The sequence below is a fragment of the Dipodomys merriami genome, unplaced genomic scaffold (assembly GCF_024711535.1).
Source record: "Dipodomys merriami isolate MVZ:Mamm:240054 unplaced genomic scaffold, mDipMer1.0.p SCAF_71, whole genome shotgun sequence".
NCBI lineage: Eukaryota > Metazoa > Chordata > Mammalia > Rodentia > Heteromyidae > Dipodomys > Dipodomys merriami.
Genome location: NW_027206302.1, coordinates 5,972,501 through 5,993,539, shown reverse-complemented (window position 1 = coordinate 5,993,539; position 21,039 = coordinate 5,972,501). Strand labels below are relative to the sequence as shown.

The window sequence follows — 21,039 nt, the reverse complement described above, 5'->3', positions numbered from 1 at the left end:
CATCTTTCAAAATGCAGTTTATAATTGTTCACTCTCTATTATTCCTTTTCCCTTTCTGGTCCCTTCCTAAGTTAGATTTGTGTTCTGTAGTTATCCATAGAAAAGAGCATTTTTTTAAATTTTTTCTTTTCTTGGTAGTTCTAGAGTTTGAAGTCAAGGCTTTGTGCTTGCTAGGCAAATGCTCTAACACATAAGCAATGCCTTTGGTCATTTATTTTTTATATTAGAGGACAGAACATCCTTCTGAGTGAGACAAGAGGCCAATTGAAGGTGTCTCTTTGAGTAATAATGTACCATATAGCGCTTTTTTGTCTGAGACCAGATTCAGATTCAGTTTCTGATGCTTTCATTCATTGGCTGGCACTATACCACCTAAGCCATGCTTCCAGTCCCCAAAATGTTGGTTATTTTTCCTTACAGCTCTTTGCTGCTCACTATTCACTTTCCTGAGAGCCTGGATTGACCTTACCCTGCTTTCTCTGGTGTGATCTTATTGTACACCATGGAGGACATGACCTTCTCTGTCCAGTGAGGCCAAACACACTTTCAGCACCAGTGAGAAATGAGGAAATTAAAATGTCACCTGGATTTATAACTCTCAGTAACCTGGAGATTGAAATTGAAGTAAAGTTGCATGTGCATCCTGGAAGACCATGTGCTGTTCTTTTGTGTGTTGAATTAGGCTGCACAGCCCCAATATCCCCCAGTGGCACTAGAAGGTAGTTAAATAGTGGGGCACCGGTGCCTCATGCTTGTAATCCTAGCTACTCAGGAGTCTGAGATCTGAGGATCACAGTTCAAAGCCAGCCTGGGCAGGAAAGTCTGTAAGACTTTTACCTCCAATTAACCACCAGAATACCGGAAGTGGCACTGTGGCTCAAGTGGTAGAGTGCTACCTTTTAGCTGAAGAGCTGAGGAACAGCACTCAGGCCTAGAGTTCAAGGCCCATGACAGACGATGACGACGAAGAAGAAGAAGAAGGAAGAGGAGGAGGAAGAGTAGGAGGAGGAGGAGAAGGAGGAGGAGGAGGAGGAGGAGGAGGAGGAGGAGGAGGAGGAGGAGGAGGAGGAGGAGGAGGAGGAGGAGGAGGAGGAGGAGGAAAGAAAAAAGAAGAAAGGAGGAGGAAAGAAAGAAGAAGAAAGAAGAAGAAGATAGTTAAATAGACGCAGTATCCATCTTGCTTCAGTAGTAGGTCTGGCAGGAGAGTAAAACGGCTGTCTCCCAGTATGTCCTAGGCTCCTCTGATGAGAGGGCTGCAGCACTTCTGGTGACATAGATCTTAGGACCTTGGTTGTACATTTGGTGTAGTCAGTTTGCCCGGGGATGAGGATCACAGGGCTGCAGCAGCGGAGAAGTTCCATGCACTGCGGAAAGTTTTGGAGGGTCCAAACTCTAGTGGGTTCAGCACCACGGACAGAAACCAGAGCAGGAGAGCAACTGTGACTCTGAGGTTTCAGCACCATGGCCAGAGGCTCTCACTTTGCTTGCAAATCCTATCCCTCCGTATACCAGAGAGGTTACCTAACCCATAAATGATGGCTTCTTTACCTTCCACGGAGCTGTCTGTTCTTACTAGGCTGTAGCCTCCTGATAGAGCGGGGTTCACCTTGGAGCAACTCTAAGAACCGGCTGATTTGCGTATATCTTCATACACTGGGGTTTCTCCATTCTGGTTTTATTATAAATATATTGATCACAGGAAGAAAGAGAAGGATTATATCGCTTCTTTTCATCCTCTTGCCTTACCTCTAATTCCTAAGGTTTCAGTCTGGCTGTTTTCCTCATGTATCTGACTACAATCATATTCCCAAGGTTGGGGGGCTGTGGGTATCCTACATGGCTTTCTTCAGTTAATTTACCCCATCTGTTTGGCTTCTGAGGTATTCTTGGCAAGACTCACAGGTAGTTTTGCATTTTGTTTTCCACCTAAGGTCAGAAGCTTTGGGCTCCCTGGTAAGAAGCCATGGCTGGCACTTTAAAGACAGCTGCAGTGATAGGACCTGGCTTTGAAGAGAGAGGAGTGAGGGGTGGTGAAGTGAGGACTCATTTCGAAATGAAAGGAGTCCTGGGTCTCTAAGCAGCTTCTAAAAATACCATCTCCCAGAGCTGGGAGGAGGGGGAGAGGAAACCAGGCGTGAGCAGAATGAAGATGGGAAGGAGGTGGGGATTCAAGAGCCCTTCTTCAGGTAGATCTAATTTCAGAGGCCCCGCCTGCATCCTGGAACCTGGCAAATGCCACACCTCCTGCTTCCTCTGGGAGCTTGTCTCCAGTGATGTCCCAGACCCAGCCCTTCCGGATGACCTTCCTTTCTAGGAGCAAAGGAGAACCCCCCCTCCCCCCCCCCCCCCACACACACTACTCCTCCTATGGCTACCATTCAGCAAGTACATCTGTGAGTGTGTACACAGGCAACGGCACACACAAGTGTGTGTGCACACCCAATGAAATAGTACATGCAAGTGGCTTGTCAATGGTCAATGATTTATGATGCCACCAATTCTTCTTACACACAGTGCACTAGGAGGTCTGGAATGCGGCGGAGATGGGGTGATTCAGAGCACAGCGCCCAGGACGTGTTGGTTGGCAGGGTGAAGACTGCATAATGAACAGAATGCACAGACACTCAGACCACACAGACCAAGCATATGCAGGACTCACGCTTGCAATCCAAGCAGCTCCCTCTAAGCGTCCAAAGGGAGTAGGGGGTGGGGCAAGACAAGAGCGCTGCAAAGCCAAAAGGTGGGTGGGGTTTTCTCTCCTCAAGTTCAGCCCACATGGTGAAGCTCAGTAGCTGACGCCCTCCTCCCTCCCCCAGGAAGGCCCCAACTCTTCCTACTACCAAACGGTTAAACCTTCAGCTGGTACATAAATGACCTTCACTAAACAGAGGTCGCCTTCCACGTTTTCTTGCGGCTTTCCAGCTCTGCTGAACTCTGCGAGGATGGCTCCACCTCACTCCCAGATGTCTTGGATTGCCCGGCTTCTCACTAGTCTCCTGGGGGTGAGAGGATTGGGGTGCTCAGAAGGAACCCCAGCCTGAGCAGACTGAAGGCAGAAGTGTGCTTGTATCTTGAAAACAAGAGCAAAGATCCGCGGACCCAACCTTTCATCCCAAATGTACCACTGCCCCCAGTCCGGCGTCTGCAGGCTTTCTCAACCTGGGAAGGGATGCTGGTAGGGTGGGACCTTGTCTCTCGCTTGGCTGTCTTTTCTCGAGCACCTCCTGGGGTCGGGCTCGGCCCCTCCCGTGTGTGTGTGTGTGTGTGTGTGTGTGTGTGTGTGTGTGTGTGTGATGTGGGTGGGGCTAAAAAGAGGAGGGATCAAGCCAAGACACACCAGGAGCCGCAGAGACAGGAAGAGAGCCAAGGGTTGGAAGAGGCAGAAGAGCTCCTCGGAGATTGGGGGTCAAGACATCAAGCTTGGGACCCCCCCCCCAGAAAGTCCAGGAAACGGGAGCTACTGGGTCAGCTGGCTGGGAGACTGCAAGTGTCTCTGCTTGCCTGTGGCCGCCCCCTGTAAGCCACGCCCACACCGGCTACTTCTGGAGAAAAATGAAGGGCTAAGGTTTAGCTGGGCCCACCCCCCTAAAGCTTGTTCATCTCGCTCCCCAGCAGTCCCCCTAGTGCTTAGGTCTGCCCCACCCCCACGCGTCGAGATCTGCGGGACCCCTTCCATTCCTCCCTCCAGTTGGGTGTTCCGCCCCTGGCTTACAAAACTCCACCCCTCCCATCTTCTGCTGGCGAGGATTGGCGGGCCTCCCGCGGCGCTGCCTAATGATTGGTCCCCGTGGATGATGGTGACCGACGAGACCCCGCCCCCAGCCGGTGCTGGGGTCTGGGGGCGCTGCTCACCGTGCTGGGCTGGCGCGGCTCGAGCCGCCGCCGCCGCCGCCGCACTGACAGCTCGGGCTGCGGACCATGGAGCCTGGCGCCGGTCCACACCCGCTGCGTCCCCTCGCCTGCCTGGTGCCCCTCTGCCTGGCGGTGCTTTGGGGACCCGGGCGACCTGGGACCGCCGAAGAAGGTAAGGAGACGGACTGGTGGCTGAGCTTGCGGCCGGGGATGCCAAAAGACTGGGGGACTAGCGGGAGGGCAAGGGGTTTGGGGCGGGGGGAGAGGTGGCAGTTAATGGAGAGACTGGTCTGTGTTGCGTTTTGAAGCCAGCGGGCACGGGAGGCGCAGAACTGGACAGAGAGGGAGAAAGATGGTAAGCGATGGGGAAAAGAGGGGCGTTGGAGAGCTTGGGGGCTAGAGACCCCTCCCCGAGGCTGGGGGAAGAAAGAGACCAGGAACCGCGGGAGCCAGAGGCGGAGGTTCAGGGGCCGGTGAGTGATGGGAGGTGGGAGGTGTGGGGGGCGGGGAGATGAAGGGAGCAGAGGGGGCGAGGAGATGCGGAGGTGAGGTCGGAGATGGGATGGACTGGAACAGTGAGGAGGAGCTGGGGGACCGCTGTGTGGCCAGCAGAACCAGCGGGAGATGGGATGCTGGTGGCCAAGACTGGGTCCAGACTCAGCCCGAAAGTGCTGACCGTGAACTGTCCGCAGTGCTGAATTGTGAGCTCGCCTACCCCGCGCCGTCCGTGTTGCAGGGAGGTTTTGGAGGGTTGTGGGCAACACCAGAGCCTGCGTCTTGCCTCTGATTTTGCATTGGGTGTGTGTGTGAGAGAGAGAGAGAGGGGAGGGAGCCATATACTCGGTTGAATCCAGAGGTGTCATATCCAGGTACAGAATCCTGAGGCGATGACCACAAGGTTGGTCCAGGAATGGGATGGCAGATGCCTTCCAAATATGCAATTACAGTGTGCTGTCAGTGACGAGAAATCAACACACCGTCAGTGGTCCTGCCCACTGTGGCAGTCGCCTCTGAAGCCAGCTTCTCTTAGAGGCCCTCACTTTGGCGGCCCAGACCCTTTCTTAAGATCCAGATGAGTAATCTGCCAAGATTTGGTGGTGGGGGTTGGGGAAGGGTGCCTGACTTCCTGTCTCCTGGCTGCTGGCACTGCAGTCCAAGCCCGTGCTTTCCTGTGACCAGCGCTGCTGATCTGCCACCTCCCAGGGGAATAGAGACTCCAAGCTTCTTTGGTTTACGTAGGGGCGGGGAGTGTCATGGATTATATATAAAAAGGCCCCCAATGTAAAGGTGTCAGCCCCTGGGAAAGGGGCTGGCTGGGGAGATGAGACATGTTTATATCTCCTGTTGCCAGTAGGGTCTTTTCACTTTGTTTTCTCCAGAAGACCTGGGGTCAAACTAAATATTTAAGCCTCCATCCCTGGTGACTGAACATCAGGAGGGTTCCTGAATCTGAGTAGGTTTGGGAATGAATGCAGAAATTGCTTGATACCCCCCATTTCCTCTCTTGAACTGTCACTCATCTATAATTTGGGGAACCCAGTAAGGCTAGGGTCACTGGCACTCCACCCCCAGGTTGAGAGCTGGCCTTCAGGCTGCTGTGGAGTCTGTGGAAGGGCGAATAATCACATTCCATAAACAAACAAAATATGTCCCAGTCTCCAGAGTGAGCCACTGGTGCCTGACTTTCCATTTAAATTTTCTGATATATCTGTTCTTCCCTTTTCTCAGTTGTCCTCCTGGATTCCAAAGCCTCCCAGGCTGAGCTGGGCTGGACTGCACTGCCAAGTAATGGGGTAGGTGTTGAACTGTCTCTTCCTATCATGGGGATCCTCTAGGAGTCCAAGACTTATACCCTCTTAGTTCACATCAGTTCACAATCCCATGACCACATCAGGTCAAATGCACCTCTTAGTGTGTGGTCTCTAGCAGCCCTGTTGTACAGACTACTAGAAAATGTTGTGTTCAGTTAGACAGTCAAATGTATGTGTGTACAAATGAATGAATAAATAAGTAAAACAAGAAAAAAGAAATTTGGCAGCTAGATGGAGCTAATCCTGGACAGCACACACAGTAGATCCTACAAACAATGTTGTCTTTTGAATGATAAAGCAAGCAAGATTAGGGGTCCTAAAAGATGACTGGGAACTTGAGGTGGGGATGGGCTTAAGCAGTGTGGTTAGTAGAAGGGGCACTAGGTAGTGGAAGAGTCAAACGATTCAAGCTATCCCACTAACTCAGCGTACACACTGAGTCATCCCCCTCTGGAACCTCAGGTTCCTCCTCCATAAAAATGAGAATAACTGCTTGTGGATGGGCACCAGTGGTTCAAACCTGTAATCCTAGCTACTCAGGAGCTGAGATCGGATAGTTACAGTTCAAAGCCAGCCTAGGAAGGAAAAGTCCATGTGATTCCTATCTCTAGTTAACCACCAAAAAAAACCCCCCAAAAAACAACAAAAAAAAAACAAAAACAAAAAACAGAAGTAAAGCTGGGCATTGGTGGCCTCCACCTATAATCCTAGCTACTCAGGTGGCTGAAATCTGAGGATCATGGTTCAAAGCCAGCCTGGGCAGGAAAGTCTGTGAGACTCTTATCTCCAATAAAGTACTCAGAGAAAGCTAAAAGTTGTGCTGTGGTTCAAGTGGCAGAGCACTAGCCTTGAGAGGCTCAGGGACAGCTCCCAGGCCCTAAGTTCAAGCCCCAGGACTGTCCAAACAACAATAACAACACACACACACACACACACACACACACACACACACACACACACACACGCTTGTTCTGCAGCACATGTACTAAATCTGGAACAATATAGAGAAAATCTGTATGATGCATACTCAAGATTGACAGACAAATTCATAAAGTGTTCCATTTCCTTTTTATTTTCCCATCCAAAACATTCCATATTTTAAAAAGGAGAACCAGGTGTGGTGGCACACTCCTAGAATCCCAGTATATCAGGAGGCTGAGTGAGGATTGACAATCAGAGGCCCCCTGAATTACCTACAGACCCTTTCTAAAACTAAAACAAAAAACAAAGAACAAAACAAAAAAACCCACAGACTCATTTGTTTCCAGAGTTTCTCCTAGCTCTGCACTTTATCATTTTACGTGTGTGTGTGGTGGGAGCAATTAAGGAAAAGGTAAAAGCTGATGTAGCAGGGCTAGCACTTAACCTCTTGGAGTACGTGAGCTCTGAGCTGTCCCCGGCTTCTTTCCCCCTGCTTCTGTCCCAGTGGGAGGAGATCAGCGGGGTGGACGAACACGACCGTCCCATCCGCACATACCAAGTGTGCAACGTGCTGGAGCCCAACCAGGACAACTGGCTGCAGACGGGCTGGATCAGCCGCGGCCGCGGGCAGCGCATCTTCGTGGAGATGCAGTTCACACTGCGTGACTGCAGTAGCATCCCCGGAGCCGCAGGCACCTGCAAGGAGACCTTCAACGTCTACTACCTGGAAACCGAAGCCGACCTGGGCCGGGGGCGACCCCGCCTCGGGGGCAATCGGCCTCGAAAGATTGACACCATAGCCGCGGATGAGAGCTTCACGCAGGGTGACCTGGGTGAGCGCAAGATGAAGCTGAACACCGAGGTGCGTGAGATCGGCCCGCTCAGCCGGCGGGGCTTCCACCTGGCCTTCCAGGACGTGGGCGCGTGCGTGGCTCTGGTCTCCGTGCGCGTCTACTACAAGCAGTGCCGCGCCACGGTGCGGGGCCTGGCGGCCTTCCCCGCCACGGCGGCTGAGAGCGCCTTCTCCACGCTGGTGGAAGTGGCCGGGACGTGCGTGGCGCACTCGGAAGGGGAGTCTGGCAGCCCCCCGCGCATGCACTGCGGCGCCGACGGCGAGTGGCTGGTGCCTGTGGGCCGCTGCAGCTGCAGCGCAGGATTCCAGGAACGTGGTGACATCTGCGAAGGTATCCAGCGGCCAGGGAGGCACGTGTGGGAGTGGAGAACGCAGGAGAGACTTGGGAGAGAAGCAGGGGGTGGGGGAGTGGATCACAGAGCTTCTAAGTGGGCCTAGTTAGGACCAGGGAGCAAAGCTCCTCAGACCGTGGAAGGAGGCATTAGGGACTTGTATGGAAGGCATGATCGTCCGCACCTTACACTGGCTGTGGTGTCTTTTTATTTAGGAAGGTACTGGGAGTTCAACTCAGGGCCTGCCTACTGTCTGTAGACTGACACACTGCCACTTGAGCCATAGCTCCACTTCTGGCTTTTTTTTTTTTTTTTTGGTGGTTAATTGGAGAAAAATGTATCATGAACTTTCTAGCCTGACCTAGGATTTTTAACCTAGATCCTCAGATTTCAGACTCCTGAGTAAATAGCTAGGATTACAGGTGTGAGCCATTGGTGCCTGGCTTAAGCTTTCACTTATTTGTGCAGCAATAAAGGGTTTGATGTCCCTACTTCATAGAGTGCTCAAAGAGATTAATACAGCAAAGTTAGGCAACTGGGAGCCAGGGCTTAACTCTGAATTTGCCATACTCTCAAGTTCTTTCTATTACACTAGGCTTCTGTCTCTATCTAAGAATGACACCCATTCAACTCAACTCAAGCTTTTAAAGGAAGCCAGCCTCCAATCCCCTATCATAGAATACATACAAGCCCACAACAGGCAGGGTGCACTTCAGAGGTCAAGAGAGAGCAAGAGGCAGATTGCAGTAGATTTGACTACTGAGATCCCACTCACCTCTCTGAATTAGAGTCATCAGGTACCTCAGAGGAGATATCACATGATGGGGTATTTGCCAAATCCTGGGGTCTATGGGAGGCATTAGGAAATGGAGGGTAAGGAGGGGGCTAGGAACGTGTGTATTTAATGTAAAAAAACAAAAAAAAAAAAAAAAAAAAAAAAAAAAACCTTCAAGGATCCATTTTCTAAACCAAGTCCTTTTCTGGGTGCCAGAGCATCAGAAATGAATCAAACATAGTCCCAGCCTTCACAAAGCTCATGTCTAGATGGAAAACAGCAAAGATTTCTTTTCTTTTTTTTTTTTTTTTTGGTGTGTGTGTGGGTCCGGTCATGGGGCCTGAACTCTGGGCCTGGGCGCTATTCCTCAGCTCTTCAGCTCAAGGGTAGTGCTCTACCAGTTGAACCAAAGCACCACTTCCGGCTTTTTTCTTTTTGCTTATATGGTGCTGAGGAATCGAACCCAGGGTCTCATGCATGCAAGGCAAGTGCTCTACCACTGAGCCACCTTCCAGCCTGCAAAGATTTCTTTTCTCTTTTCTTTTCTTTCTTTTTTCCTTTCTTCCTTGCTTCATTCCTCCCTCCCTCCCTTCCCTCCCTCCCTTTCTTCCCTCCCTTTCTTTCTTTCTTTCTTTCTTTCTTTCTTTCTTTCTTTCTTTCTTTCTTTCTTTCTCTCTCTTTTTTTCTTTCTTTCTTCCTTCCTTCCTTCCTTCCTTTCTGCCTTCCTTTCTTCCTTACTTTCTTTTTTGTCATGTGGGACTTGAACTCAGGGCCTGGGCACTGACCCTGAGCTCTTCTGCTCAAGACTAGCACTCTACCACTTCAAGCCACAGCTCAACTTCTGGCTTTTTCTGTGATTAATTGGATAGAAGAGTTTTACAGTGACTTTTCTGCATGGGCTGGCTTTGACCCTCAGATCTCAGCCTCCTGAGTAGCTAGGATTACAGGTATGAGCCACTGGCATCTGGCTCAAAGGTTTTTTTTTTAAGTCACAAGAAGGTGATATATGTAGAGGAGCATGCCGAATTGTGGAAAGACAGAGGAGGAAGACAGTGGCTACACTTACTGTCATTCCTTTGTTCAATCATCCATTTAATATGAACTGAAGACACACCAGCTGATTTATTCAGGTCTTATTATATGTGTGTAGACGAATGCCACCACCTAGTCTCTGGGGGAAAATTGAGGTTTAGTCTTTCTGGTCTCTGAACAACTCAGTCATGGCTAGGATCTATGTCTATGCTTTCCAGCACTCACAGCCAACTCTAATACTGCATTTACCCTACAGTGTGCAGGAATCCTCTTATGTGTACTTCCATCACTGGAGTGGCACTTCTTGAGCCCAGGCATTGGGTCTCATTAGTTCAGCAGCTGCAGTGTACACTGTAGGATACAGTATATGGCAGGTGCTCAATGGAAATGCCTTGGACAAGCAAGTAGTTAGTATGGGGGTGAAACATGTCAACAGAGCACTGAGGAAGCATGGAGAAGGGAGAAGCCAATTCTAAGGATGGAGAGAATTTTCTGGAGGAAGAGAGAAGGCATCTCCTCCAGGTAGCAGAGAGAATTCTTAGCTTTGGGACTGGCTGCATGCCATCAGGAAGGAAGGACCACAGTATGTGTGGTGTTATAAAAGTAATCATGTGTTTAGAGCAAAGGGAATGTGGGATATGAGGAATGATAAGGCTGGAGAGGGGTGGGAAAAATCATAAAAGGGCCTTGATGAGGTGGATTTTAAGGTGTGTGTGTGTATGCGTGTGCGCTTGAACTCAGGGGCAGAGTGCTGCTCCTTAGTTTTTCTTGCTCAAGGCTGATGCTCTGTCACTTGAGCCATACCATTTGGCTTCAAGCCGTGATCCTGAAATTTCAGCTAGGATAACAGCTGTGAGCCACTGGTATCCAGTGTTTTTGATCATGTTCTGATTTATATCCTCCTAAGATCACCCAAGTGGTAGTAGCATAGCAAGGATGGGAGAAAAACACATTGGACACCAGAAGATGGTGAAGACAATCCAGTAGCCCAGGAGAGAGCACAAGCTCTGAACAGAAGCAATATGGAGATCACAGAGAGTTAATGTGTTTGGGAGACAGCCTCTGAATCGCCTAGTGACCGTGTGACACAGGAAGCAAAGGAGCACTCTGGTCTTGTATTCTGCTGTTGACTGAGTGACCAGAGGGATCATCTGCTAGGTATGGAGCACAGGGTGCAGCTGGACAGGTACATTCAAGAGGAAGTAGTTAGCTGGAGTCCAGCAGCACAGGTGCTACTTGAAGCTCTGTAACAAACCAGGAAAAAAAACCATGGGGTAAGAAGCAAGAGGAGCTGGACACCGGTGGCTCACGTCTGTAATCCTAGCTACTCATGAGGCTGAGATCTGAGGATTGTGGTTCAGAGCTAGCCTGGGCAGGAAAGTCCATGAGACTCTTATTTCCATTTAACTGCCAGAAAACTAGAAGTGGTGCTGTGGCTCTTGCCTTGAGCTGAAGTGCCCAGGCCCAAAGTTTAAGCCCCATTACCAACAATAACAACAACCAAAAAAAGAAAAAAGAAGAAAAAAAGAAGCAAGCGGACTAAATATGAAGACTCTCATAAAAACAATATATAAGGCAAAAAAAATCAGACTGGGGCTGGGAATGTGGCTTGGTGGTAGAGTGCTTGCCTAGCATGCATGAAGCCCTGGGTTCAATTCCTCAGTACCACATAAACAGAAAAAGCTAGAAGTGGCACTGTGACTCAAGTGGTAGAGTGCTAGCCTTGAGCAAAAGAAGTTCAGGGAGAGTGCCCAGGCCCTGAGTACAGCACTAGGATTGGAGAAAGATAGAAAGAAAGAAAGAAAGAAAGAAAGAAAGAAAGAAAGAAAGAAAGAAAGAAAGAAAGAAAGAAAGAAAGGAAGGAAGGAAGGAAGGAAGGAAGGAAGGAAGGAAGGAAGGAAGGAAGAAAGGAAGGAAGGAAGAAAGGAAGGAAGGAAGGAAGGAAGGAAGGAAGGGAGAGAGAGAAAGAAAGAGAGAGAGAAAGAAAGAGAGAGGGAAAGAGAGAGAGAGGGAAAGAGAGAGAGAAAGAGAGAGACCAGACTGATGGGAGACCAAGGGATGTAGCTCAGCAGTAGAACACTTGTCTGACATGCTTAAGGCCTGCTGGTTTAATCCCTAGTACTGCCAAACAAATTAAAAGCTGAAAAGAGAGAGTGGTAAGGAACTGGAGGACAGGGAGGAGAAGGTGACATCATGGAAGCCTGGGGGTGGGGGGCCGGTGGAGACTTCTGGGAAGGAGCAGCCTACAGTGTGGTCAGATTAGATGATGTCCTCTTGGTGGGTTTGGTAAGAGCAGTTTCAGCTGCTCTTGTCTGAGTTGCACTGGGCTGAGGGATAGCGGGCACTGAGGGGATGGAGTCAGAGAATCTCACAGCTTGGATGGGAATGGGAAGGAGACAAGAGGGCATTGTCAGGAGAACACTGAGTTGGGAGGATTTCTGTTTGGACACAAAGGGGACTTTTACAGTATAAAGGAGACTTGCTTGTATGCTAAAGGGAGAGACCCAGCCGAATGCTCAGTGTGTGGAGCAGCATTCCACTCTAGGAGGAAGGATTATTTTCTTCACTGATGTGGGTTAGAATTACTAATGTATGTTGCTAATAAAGAATCAGGCCAATTTTAAGTCAGTTTTAGGATTATTTGAAAATACCCTAGAGCCAGGCACCAGTGGCTCACACTTATAATCCTAGCTACCTGGGAGGCTGAGATCAGAGAATCACAGTTCAAAGCCAACCCGAGCAGGAAAGTCTGCGAGACTCTTATCTCCAATAAACCACCAGAAAACCAGAAGTGGCGCTGTGTCTCAAGTGATAGAGCCCTCACCTTGAGCTGAAGAGCTCAGGGACAGCGCTCAGGCCTAGAGTTCAAGCCCCATAACTACCACCACCAACAAAAATGACTCTAGAGCCAATGACCTCCTGGCTGCACAGAAATGGAGCACATTTGCTGCTCCCTGGTTCCATTGCTGAGCAGCAGAGGCAATGTGACTGAAGTGGTCTACCTACCAAGTGTGAGGTTTTGTGTTCTACCACTAGTTCTGACAAAAAAATGAAAGAAAAAGAAGAAAGAGAGGGAGGGAGGAAGAAATGAAGAAAAGAGGCAGCAGAGGAGGAACTGTGTGAGAACTGGTATGTGAGGAATGACTGCTAGACTGCAGACATGCAGGGGACGAGAAACAGGGTCCAGCGTGGAGATGTGGGGATGTGGCCTGAAACCAGAAGGCGGCTAGTGCCTTCCTCTAGGACCAGGATACAGGAGGAGGCAGATGGGCTCTGTTTGTGGGATTTGATGGCCAAATGCTGAAGGAATTGCCAACTAAGAGCCCAGGACAGTCAGAGCTTCGTCTGCTTTGCTCATGACACGGTATATTTACAGCCTAAAACAGCACCTGGCTCACAGTAGATGATAAAATTATGAACAGATCAGGAGGAGGTTTGGACGTACACTCTGGGAACACACACACACACACACAGAGGCACACCTCTACCCTTGGGCAGCTGTGGAAGTTGCCAGCAGATGTTTCCTGAGGGAGATGCTGTTTAAACTGGGGGTTGGAGAAGTATAGAACTAGATCACCAGAAGAAAAGACACAAGAGATATAAGACAAGACCCAGAGGTGGAAAAGAAGAACTCAGGATAGCATGAATGAAGTGGCTGGCAAGTGGAGTTTTGGGAGACTTTTAAAAAGGGAAGGGAACTGGTTACTTGTATTTAGCAAGGCCATTCCTTCCAAATTCTTGCAGGATCTTCATACCCCTCTGTAAAAGTAGAGGGCTGTGGAGGAGGGAGGGGATAGAGCAGTCTTCTTTTACTTTTTCTGTCTTTAGTAACCTTGACTTGTTCCCCCTGTCCTAGCCACTAGAGAAATGACAAAGTAGGGTTTCCTTTTAGGGGAAAGATCAGGACATATAGATTGTGTCTTCAAACTCATGGGTCATCCCTGGAACCCAGAGACCCAGGAAGATCTACTTTCTGAGGCTCTGCAGGGCATACTGATGCCTCATGATGGGGTAGCCTGGCCAGCATTGCATATAGAAGGGAGAGCGAGGGATAATCAGGCATCTTCCTAAGAAGCACTTTCTAAATGCCTGCACATTAAGAGCTATCTGAGCAAAGACCAGTGTGGCTCCTGCTGGGAAAGCTGCCAGAGGACCAAGCCAGTGGGAGTTAAAGCAGATGACCTCTGAAATCCTGATTCTGTCCTTGAGGAAGAGAGGGAGATGTTGGCTGCAAGGATTCCTTTCTGAGTCTACCCTTCAACAAGCATCTCTTCTAGATAGACAGTCTCAGAGAAGAGATGCCCACAGCTGCCTCTGATAGAGCCACACAGATAGCAGCCAAGATGGCAGACATCCGTATGTATACTCTTCCCCCGAATGCCTGCATCCCTGCCCACCACACAGGTGGGCAGGCAATGATCAGCATTCTCATTTACTTGATAGTTTCCTGGGGCTACAGAGGCATGAGTGGCCTGGCTAATATGATAACCCAGGCCTTCTGAGTCCCAGCAGCTCACTGTGATGGCTGGACTTGGTGCTCTGTGTGGAAGAGAGACCCACAGCCGGCTAGGGTGCTGAGACCCTCCCTAAAAGTGTGCTGGTCAGGCTCTGAACCCTTCTAAATCTAAGCCTTCTATACAATGGAGTAACTCAGCATCCCCCACCCCAGTTCTTCCCAAGGAGCAGTTTGCTTACCAGCTACTGCATTGCTTTCTTGGAGTCGAAGAGCTAGAATAGAGGGAAGGGAAGGGCGAGAAACAAGTTCATATCCACCTAGGTTAGAAAGGAGGAGCCAGGAACCACTACTCCTCTCCCTGGCCCATCTGGTGAGACAAAAAAAAAATAGAGGACAGTGTAAGTTTTCTTTTCAGGCCTGTGAGGAGGAATACTAATCACTGCGATCACTGTGCAAAAGTCGTGTACGCTGGTCTAATCGGTTTACATGTTTTATCTCAGTTAATCCTCCCGCAACTTTAAAGTAGCTCTTCCTCACAAAGCTCAGAGAGGTCAAATGATAATGCTCAAGGCCACTCAGCAAATAAATGGTGCAACTTATTTACAAACCAGGGTGTTCAGACATAAGAGCCTGGGCATGTAAGTAAGTGCTATACTCTTGGTGAGGTGGGAGAAGAGAGAGAAGCAAAGTCACCCTGCAGGTGTCAACATAACAAGAGGTTAGCTCAAGGTCCAGGTAACTTCTCCTCTTCTCCACAGTTATCCTCTTACCAGCTCCACTGGAGTCTAGGATATGAGTTGGGGATTGATGACACTAACTCCAAAGGTGGGAGGATGAGGTTTGACAACAGTGTGTGTATGAAGAAGTGGGTGGAATGTGTCTGGCCCAGGGTAACTGAGGCCCAGCCCTGGGGCACACTTCCGTTATCTCTCTAGAATCAGGACTCCCTAATTTGGCTCATTTTCTGTCTGGGAGCCTTAGAGCAGCCTGATGTGGTCTCTGAAAGTGATGTGCCTGGGTTGGCATCCCATTAACCTGGACAACTTACATAACCTTCCCAGCTCTTAATTTCCTCTTTTGGGTATATGTGGGGGGCTGCTGTAAGGGGGGGGGAGGTGGGCAGTTCTGAGGCTTGACCTCAGGGTCTGGGGGCTGTCCCTGAGCTTTCCTGCTGCTCAAGGCTAATGCTCTACCACTTTTAAGTACAGCTCCAATTCTGGCCTTTTGTTGGTTAACTGAGATAAGAATCTCACAGATGTTGCTGCCCAGGCTGGCTCTGAACCTCCACCTCAGCCTCCTGAGTAGCTAAGATGATATATTATGATGCTTGGCAGTTTCCTCATTCTAATTTTTTTTTTAATGAAGATGAAGTCATACCTCATAGGTTGGCACAAGGATCAGAAGATTAATATAAGTGAAATATGACGAAGTCCCCCCCCCAATGTTTGCCAAAAACCCTGGGTTGCTCAGGAGCTGCCACGCTCCAGCCACCTGGTGGTGCGGGGTCCCCCAGTTTCCTTATCACAGCTGGACAAGAGGAACCCCAGCCTCATGGGGGGCCAGGCAGGAAGGGGGGGAAGAGAGGAGCTGTGGAGGAAGTCCCTCTCCTCACTGGCTCCCTCCTTGCAGCCTGCCCCCCAGGGTTTTACAAGGTGTCCCCACGGAGGCCTCTCTGCTCACCGTGTCCGGAGCACAGCCGCGCCCTGGAAAACGCCTCCACCTTCTGCGTGTGCCACGACAGCTATGCGCGCTCGCCCACCGACCCGCCCTCGGCCTCCTGCACCCGTGAGTGTCCTCGCTGCGCGCGCGGCCGAAGGGTAGGGGTAAGAACCCGGGGACCCCCCCACACACAATGGCAAGCCTGGGTGGGGCTGGGGAACAAGCCCGGAGCTGGAAGATCCCAGACCAGAGAGAGTCCGGATGCAGGAGGGATGAGGTTGGGACTCCCGGAGGGTCGCCCTCTCCTCATCCCCGCCCCCCTCCAAGGCCTGGAGGGGGGCACCGGTCTGTTCTCAGCCCTCACGCCCCCATCTCCTCGTGCCCCTGCCGGCTCCTACACCGCCCCCCGCCCAGCCCCGTCTCTCCATCCCCTCCCCGTCCCCCCACGTCCGCTCTCGCCACCTCATTGGGGTGAGGAGCGGATCTCCGCCCGGCCCGTCGGTTCCTCCCCTCCCTCCCGCTGAGCGTCTCCCCCCCCCCTCCCCCCGCCCCGTGCCGCCCAGGGCCGCCGTCGGCGCCGCGGGACCTGCAGTACAGCCTGAGCCGCTCGCCGCTGGCGCTGCGGCTGCGCTGGCTGCCGCCGGCCGACTCGGGCGGCCGCTCCGACGTCACCTACTCGCTGCTGTGCCTGCGCTGCGGCCGCGAGGGCCCGGCCGGCGCCTGCGAGCCGTGCGGGCCGCGCGTGGCCTTCGTGCCGCGCCAGGCCGGGCTGCGGGAGCGCGCCGCCACGCTGCTACACCTGCGGCCCGGAGCGCGCTACACCGTGCGCGTCACCGCGCTCAACGGCGTCTCGGGCCCCGCGGCCGCCGCGGGAGCCACCTACGCACAGGTCACCGTCTCCACCGGGCCCGGGGGTAAGGCCGCGCCGCGCGCCCGCCCGCCCCTCCTCCCGCGGGTATCCCCAAAGCAACCACAGTCCACGTGCATGCACGCCGGCACGCAGCTGGCCTCTCTCCAGGACTCCCAGGCACCCCCAGCCCGGACCCCGCTCCCACCCCCTCCCCAACTCCCCAAGGAGAAACTGAGGATGCAGGTGACTCCAGGCAGGGGGTCAGAGAGGATGGGAGGCTCCAGGGGCGGGGATGGCGGACGCTGGCGGGGGTCCCCTGCCACCAGATACGCGGCAGACGGTGTCCCCCCACCCCAGAGATGGGAAGTCCTTTTTCTTTACAACTATTTTGGCAAAAAGCTCGCAGTACTTTTTCCTCTGTCGCCGAAAGAGGCGGTGGTGGTGGGGTGTCTGCCGTGTCCCCCGCTTCCAGTCACCCTTTCCTGATCACCGGGCGGGCACGGGCGGCGCACGCGGGGGCAGACTGGGCACCGAAAGGACTGGCAAGGCACAGCTCAGTCTGGGATTGAAGGGAACGAATGAATGAAGACATGTTACCTCCGTCTCCTTCTTGACATTACTTTTGAGCTGTCTCCCTTCTAAAGGGAGGTGGTGGTGGTGGTGTCTTTCAAGTAATCCCTTAAGTGCCTTTTGCAAGAAAGAGTGGTGGTGGTAAGGCTTGGGAGGCGCTGCCTGTCGGGCGGGTATGATTGCTTCCTGACCTCACGGCCTGTCTTCTGCGACCCTGCCTCCATCTTCATACAGCAGCATTGGCAGGAGAGAAGTCTGAGGCTAGGGTTATTTTGTTCTGTTGTCAGTAACGTGAGTGTGCCTATACATACATACATATATATACACACACACACTGCCTATCTGAACAATTCACTAACCTACTGATAAGAATTAAAATTTAACCAATATGGCTTTCTTTCCATTTGAGTTTGTTTGGAACAGAGTAAACCATTGGATCTTCACACACACACACACACACACACATATTTAATTCCTAGAAAAGTTGTCTTCAGTTATTGCTTGGACCTAGAACTTCTGATAGCTCCGGTGTATCTTCTAAGACTATCTTCTAAGCCTTAGCTTGTACATCCATTTTCTGATTCTCCAATCTTGTCCATCCCTTTATCATTTTTAGCGCTTAATCCCTTCCCTTCTCTTTGCCTTTTGAGAGTGATTTCCCAACCGGCCTGGCTTTCTACCACAGCATTTCTGCTCTTTATTCTCTCTCTTGTGATTTGACATTTGCTATTGTACTTACCTTTTAAAAATTCAAAATTCAAGGGCTAGGGATGTAGCTCAAAGGCAAAACTGCTTGGCTATTACACATGAGATCCTGGGTTTGATCCCCAGTACTGATAAATAAATAAATAACAACTGAGAACTCAGGGCAGAAAGAAAAAGAAAGAAAGAAAGAAAAAGCCCTCAGGATAGAGAAAGGAATAAATAAATAAACAATCCAGCTGGGCACCAGAGGCTCACGTTTATAATCCTAGTTATCCAGGAGCCTGAGATATGGAGGATTGAGCTTCAAGACTAGCCTGGGTAGACAAGTTCACTAGACTCCATCTCAAACAACAACAACAACAAAAAGCAGGGCTAGGTTGTGGATGAAGTGATAGAGTGCCAGCCTAGCAACCCTTGGTACTGGCAATTGATCAACAGCTTTCATTAGGTTCCTTATGCTATCTTAATACATACTTGGAGCATATTTTGAAGTTATCCACTTTCCATCTTTCTTTTTTTTCCTTCTCTGATCACCCTAAACAGTCTAATAGTTAGAGTCAGTGAATATGTGTGTGTGTTTCCAAAAAAAACCAAAATATATTTGGTTTTTCAAGCTTGGCTTATCTCAATTAACAAGGTCTCAAGTGACATGATTTCATTTTTCTTTATGGCAGAGTAATATTCTATGGTCTATATGTACTATTTTTTTTTTATCCATTTACTTGTTATTGGATGCCTGGGCTAATTCCAGTTAGGCTCTTGTGAACAGCACTACAATAAACATGGATAAGCAAGTACCTTACTTGTATATTGATGTGTACTCCTTTGGATATATGATCACTAGGGTGGTATGTTAGGGTTCTAAGTTAGGCCTATTTTCAGTCTTCTGAGGAACGTCTTTATTGATTTCCATAGTGATTGCAATAGTTTACATTCTCACCAGTAATGGATGAGAGTTACCCCACAACCTTACCAGCATTTGTTGTTTGTTTCCTTGATGACTACCATTCCGACTGGGGTGAGTTGGAATGTAAGTGTAGCTTTCATCGGGTGCTGTTATCACATACCTGTAATCCTAGCTACTCAGGAAGCTGAGATTTGAGGATTGTAATTCAAAGTAAGCTGGAGCAGAAAAGTCTGTGAGACTTTTATCTCCAACTAATCACCAGAAAACCAGAAGTGGAGCTATAAATCCAAGAGGTAGAGCACTATCCTTGAGCAAAAAGATCCACTCAGGGACAGTGCTCAGGTCCTGAGTTCAAGCCCTGAAACTGAAAAAAAAAAAAAAAAAAAAGGTACCTTTGATTTGCATTCCCTTTATAACTAAGGATATTGGACATTTCTTTTTCTTTTTTTTTCTTTTTGGCAGTCCTGGGGCTTGAACTCAGGGTCCGGGCACTGTCCCTGAGCTTCTTTTTTTTTTGGGGGGGGTCCAGTTGTGGGTCCTGAACTCTGGTCCTGGGCGTTGTCCCTCAGCTCTTCAGCTCAAGGATAGTGCTCTACCACTTGAGCCACAGCGCCACTTCCGGCTTTTTTCTTTTTGCTTATGTGGTGCTGAGGAATCGAACCCAGGGCCTCAATGTATGCAAGGCAAGCACTCTACCACTGAGCCACCTTCCCAGCCCTGGACATTTCTTAACCATTTGTATTTCTTCTTCTCGGAAGTGTCAGGGCTGGTTTCAAACTAATATCCTCAGATCTTAGCCTTCTGAATGGCTAGAATTACAGGTATGAGCCACTGGTGCCCAGTTAATTTTTTAACTAACTTACTAACTAAATATTTAATAGTAATAAAAATTAATTTTTTAATTTTATTTATTTTTTATTTATTTATTTTTATTGTGAAAATACCGTACAGAGGGGTTACAATTACTCGGGCAAGATTACGAGTACATTTCTTATCAAGCATTGTAGCCTCCTCCTTTGTTTCCCCTTCCCATCCCTTCCCATACTCCCCCCCTCTCCCCCCCCACCCGATCCTCCTCCCCCCCACCAAAGTTGTAAAGTTTGTTTTTTGACATAACGACTTGTACATTTCATTGTTGCAATGGGTCCACCTGTATCCCTAGTTAAAGGATTTGTTTTTTCCCTTCCCCTTCACAAATTATACCAACATCAAATACAGTGAAGGCAGGGGTTATACCGTGGGAGAGGGACATACAAAGAAACAAAGAAATCATCTTATAAATATGTTAGAAACAATTGCATGAAAAAAAAAAACATTTGAATACTTATCTTGGGTTTCATTTCCCTAACATCAACTTATCTGACCTTTTCTGCTTGACTCAGACATACACTGGTTATTGCAAATAAGGGAAACCATGGGACCTATGTTTCTTTGGGCCTGGCTTACTTCACTTAATATAATTTTTTCTAAGTTTTTTCATTTCCTAACAAATGGGACAATATCATTCTTTCTGATGGAGGCATAGAATTCCATTGTGTATATATACCACATTTTCTTGATCCATTCATCTATTGAGGGACATCTGGCTTGGTTCCATATTTTAGCTATGGTAAATAATGCTGCAATAAATAGCAATTAATATTTTTCTGGTACTCGGCCTGGGCATTGTCCCTCAGCTTTTGTGCTCAAGTCTAGCCTTCTACCACTTGAACCACAGTTCTGCTTCTGGTTTTTTGATGATTAGATAGAGAGTCTCATGGGCTTCCAGGTGCTGGTGGTGCACACCTGTAATCCTAGCTACTCAGGAGGTTGAGATCTGAGGATTATGGTTCAAAGCCAGCTTGGGCAGCATAGTTGGTAAGATTCTTATCTCCAAACTACCAGAAAACCAGAAGTGGCACTGTGGTTCAAGTGGTAGAGTGCTAGCCTTGAGCTGAAGAGCTGAGGGTCAGCTCCCAGGCCCAGAGTTCAAGGCCCCCTCCCCGCGCCACCCCCCCTCCCCTCCCCCCCCCCCCCCCCCCCCCCGCCCGGACACACAGAGTCTTCACTGGGCTTTTTCTTGGCTTTGAAACCTCCATCCTCAGATCTCAGCCTCCTATATAGCTAGGATTACAAGCATGAGCCACCAGTACCAGGCTTAATTTTTTTTTAAAATTTCTGATCTCTAAATAGTTGTACAAAGGGGTTTCAATTCAATGTCTCAGTTTATGAGTGCCATGCATCTTGGTCAGTGTTACCCCTTCCATCATTCTTCTCCTTGAGTCCATCAAAACTTCCAACCCCTCTGCTTACCCATTCATTTATAAATTAGATTAA

The 21,039-nt window shown here is 49.6% G+C and overlaps 1 protein-coding gene across 1 annotated transcript in view; it reads left to right on the top strand.

Annotated features, from left to right (window-relative positions):
- Positions 1-3,918: 3,918 nt before the first annotated feature.
- The window catches only part of Epha10 (EPH receptor A10), a 43,127-nt gene continuing 26,006 nt past the window's right edge, over positions 3,919-21,039 (top strand). Inside the window, exons 1-5 of the mRNA XM_070008727.1 lie at positions 3,919-4,024; positions 5,581-5,645; positions 7,090-7,768; positions 15,662-15,817; positions 16,255-16,605. Of these exons, the coding sequence (XP_069864828.1) occupies positions 3,919-4,024; positions 5,581-5,645; positions 7,090-7,768; positions 15,662-15,817; positions 16,255-16,605 (1,357 nt within the window). The remainder of the gene's footprint in view (positions 4,025-5,580; positions 5,646-7,089; positions 7,769-15,661; positions 15,818-16,254; positions 16,606-21,039) is intronic.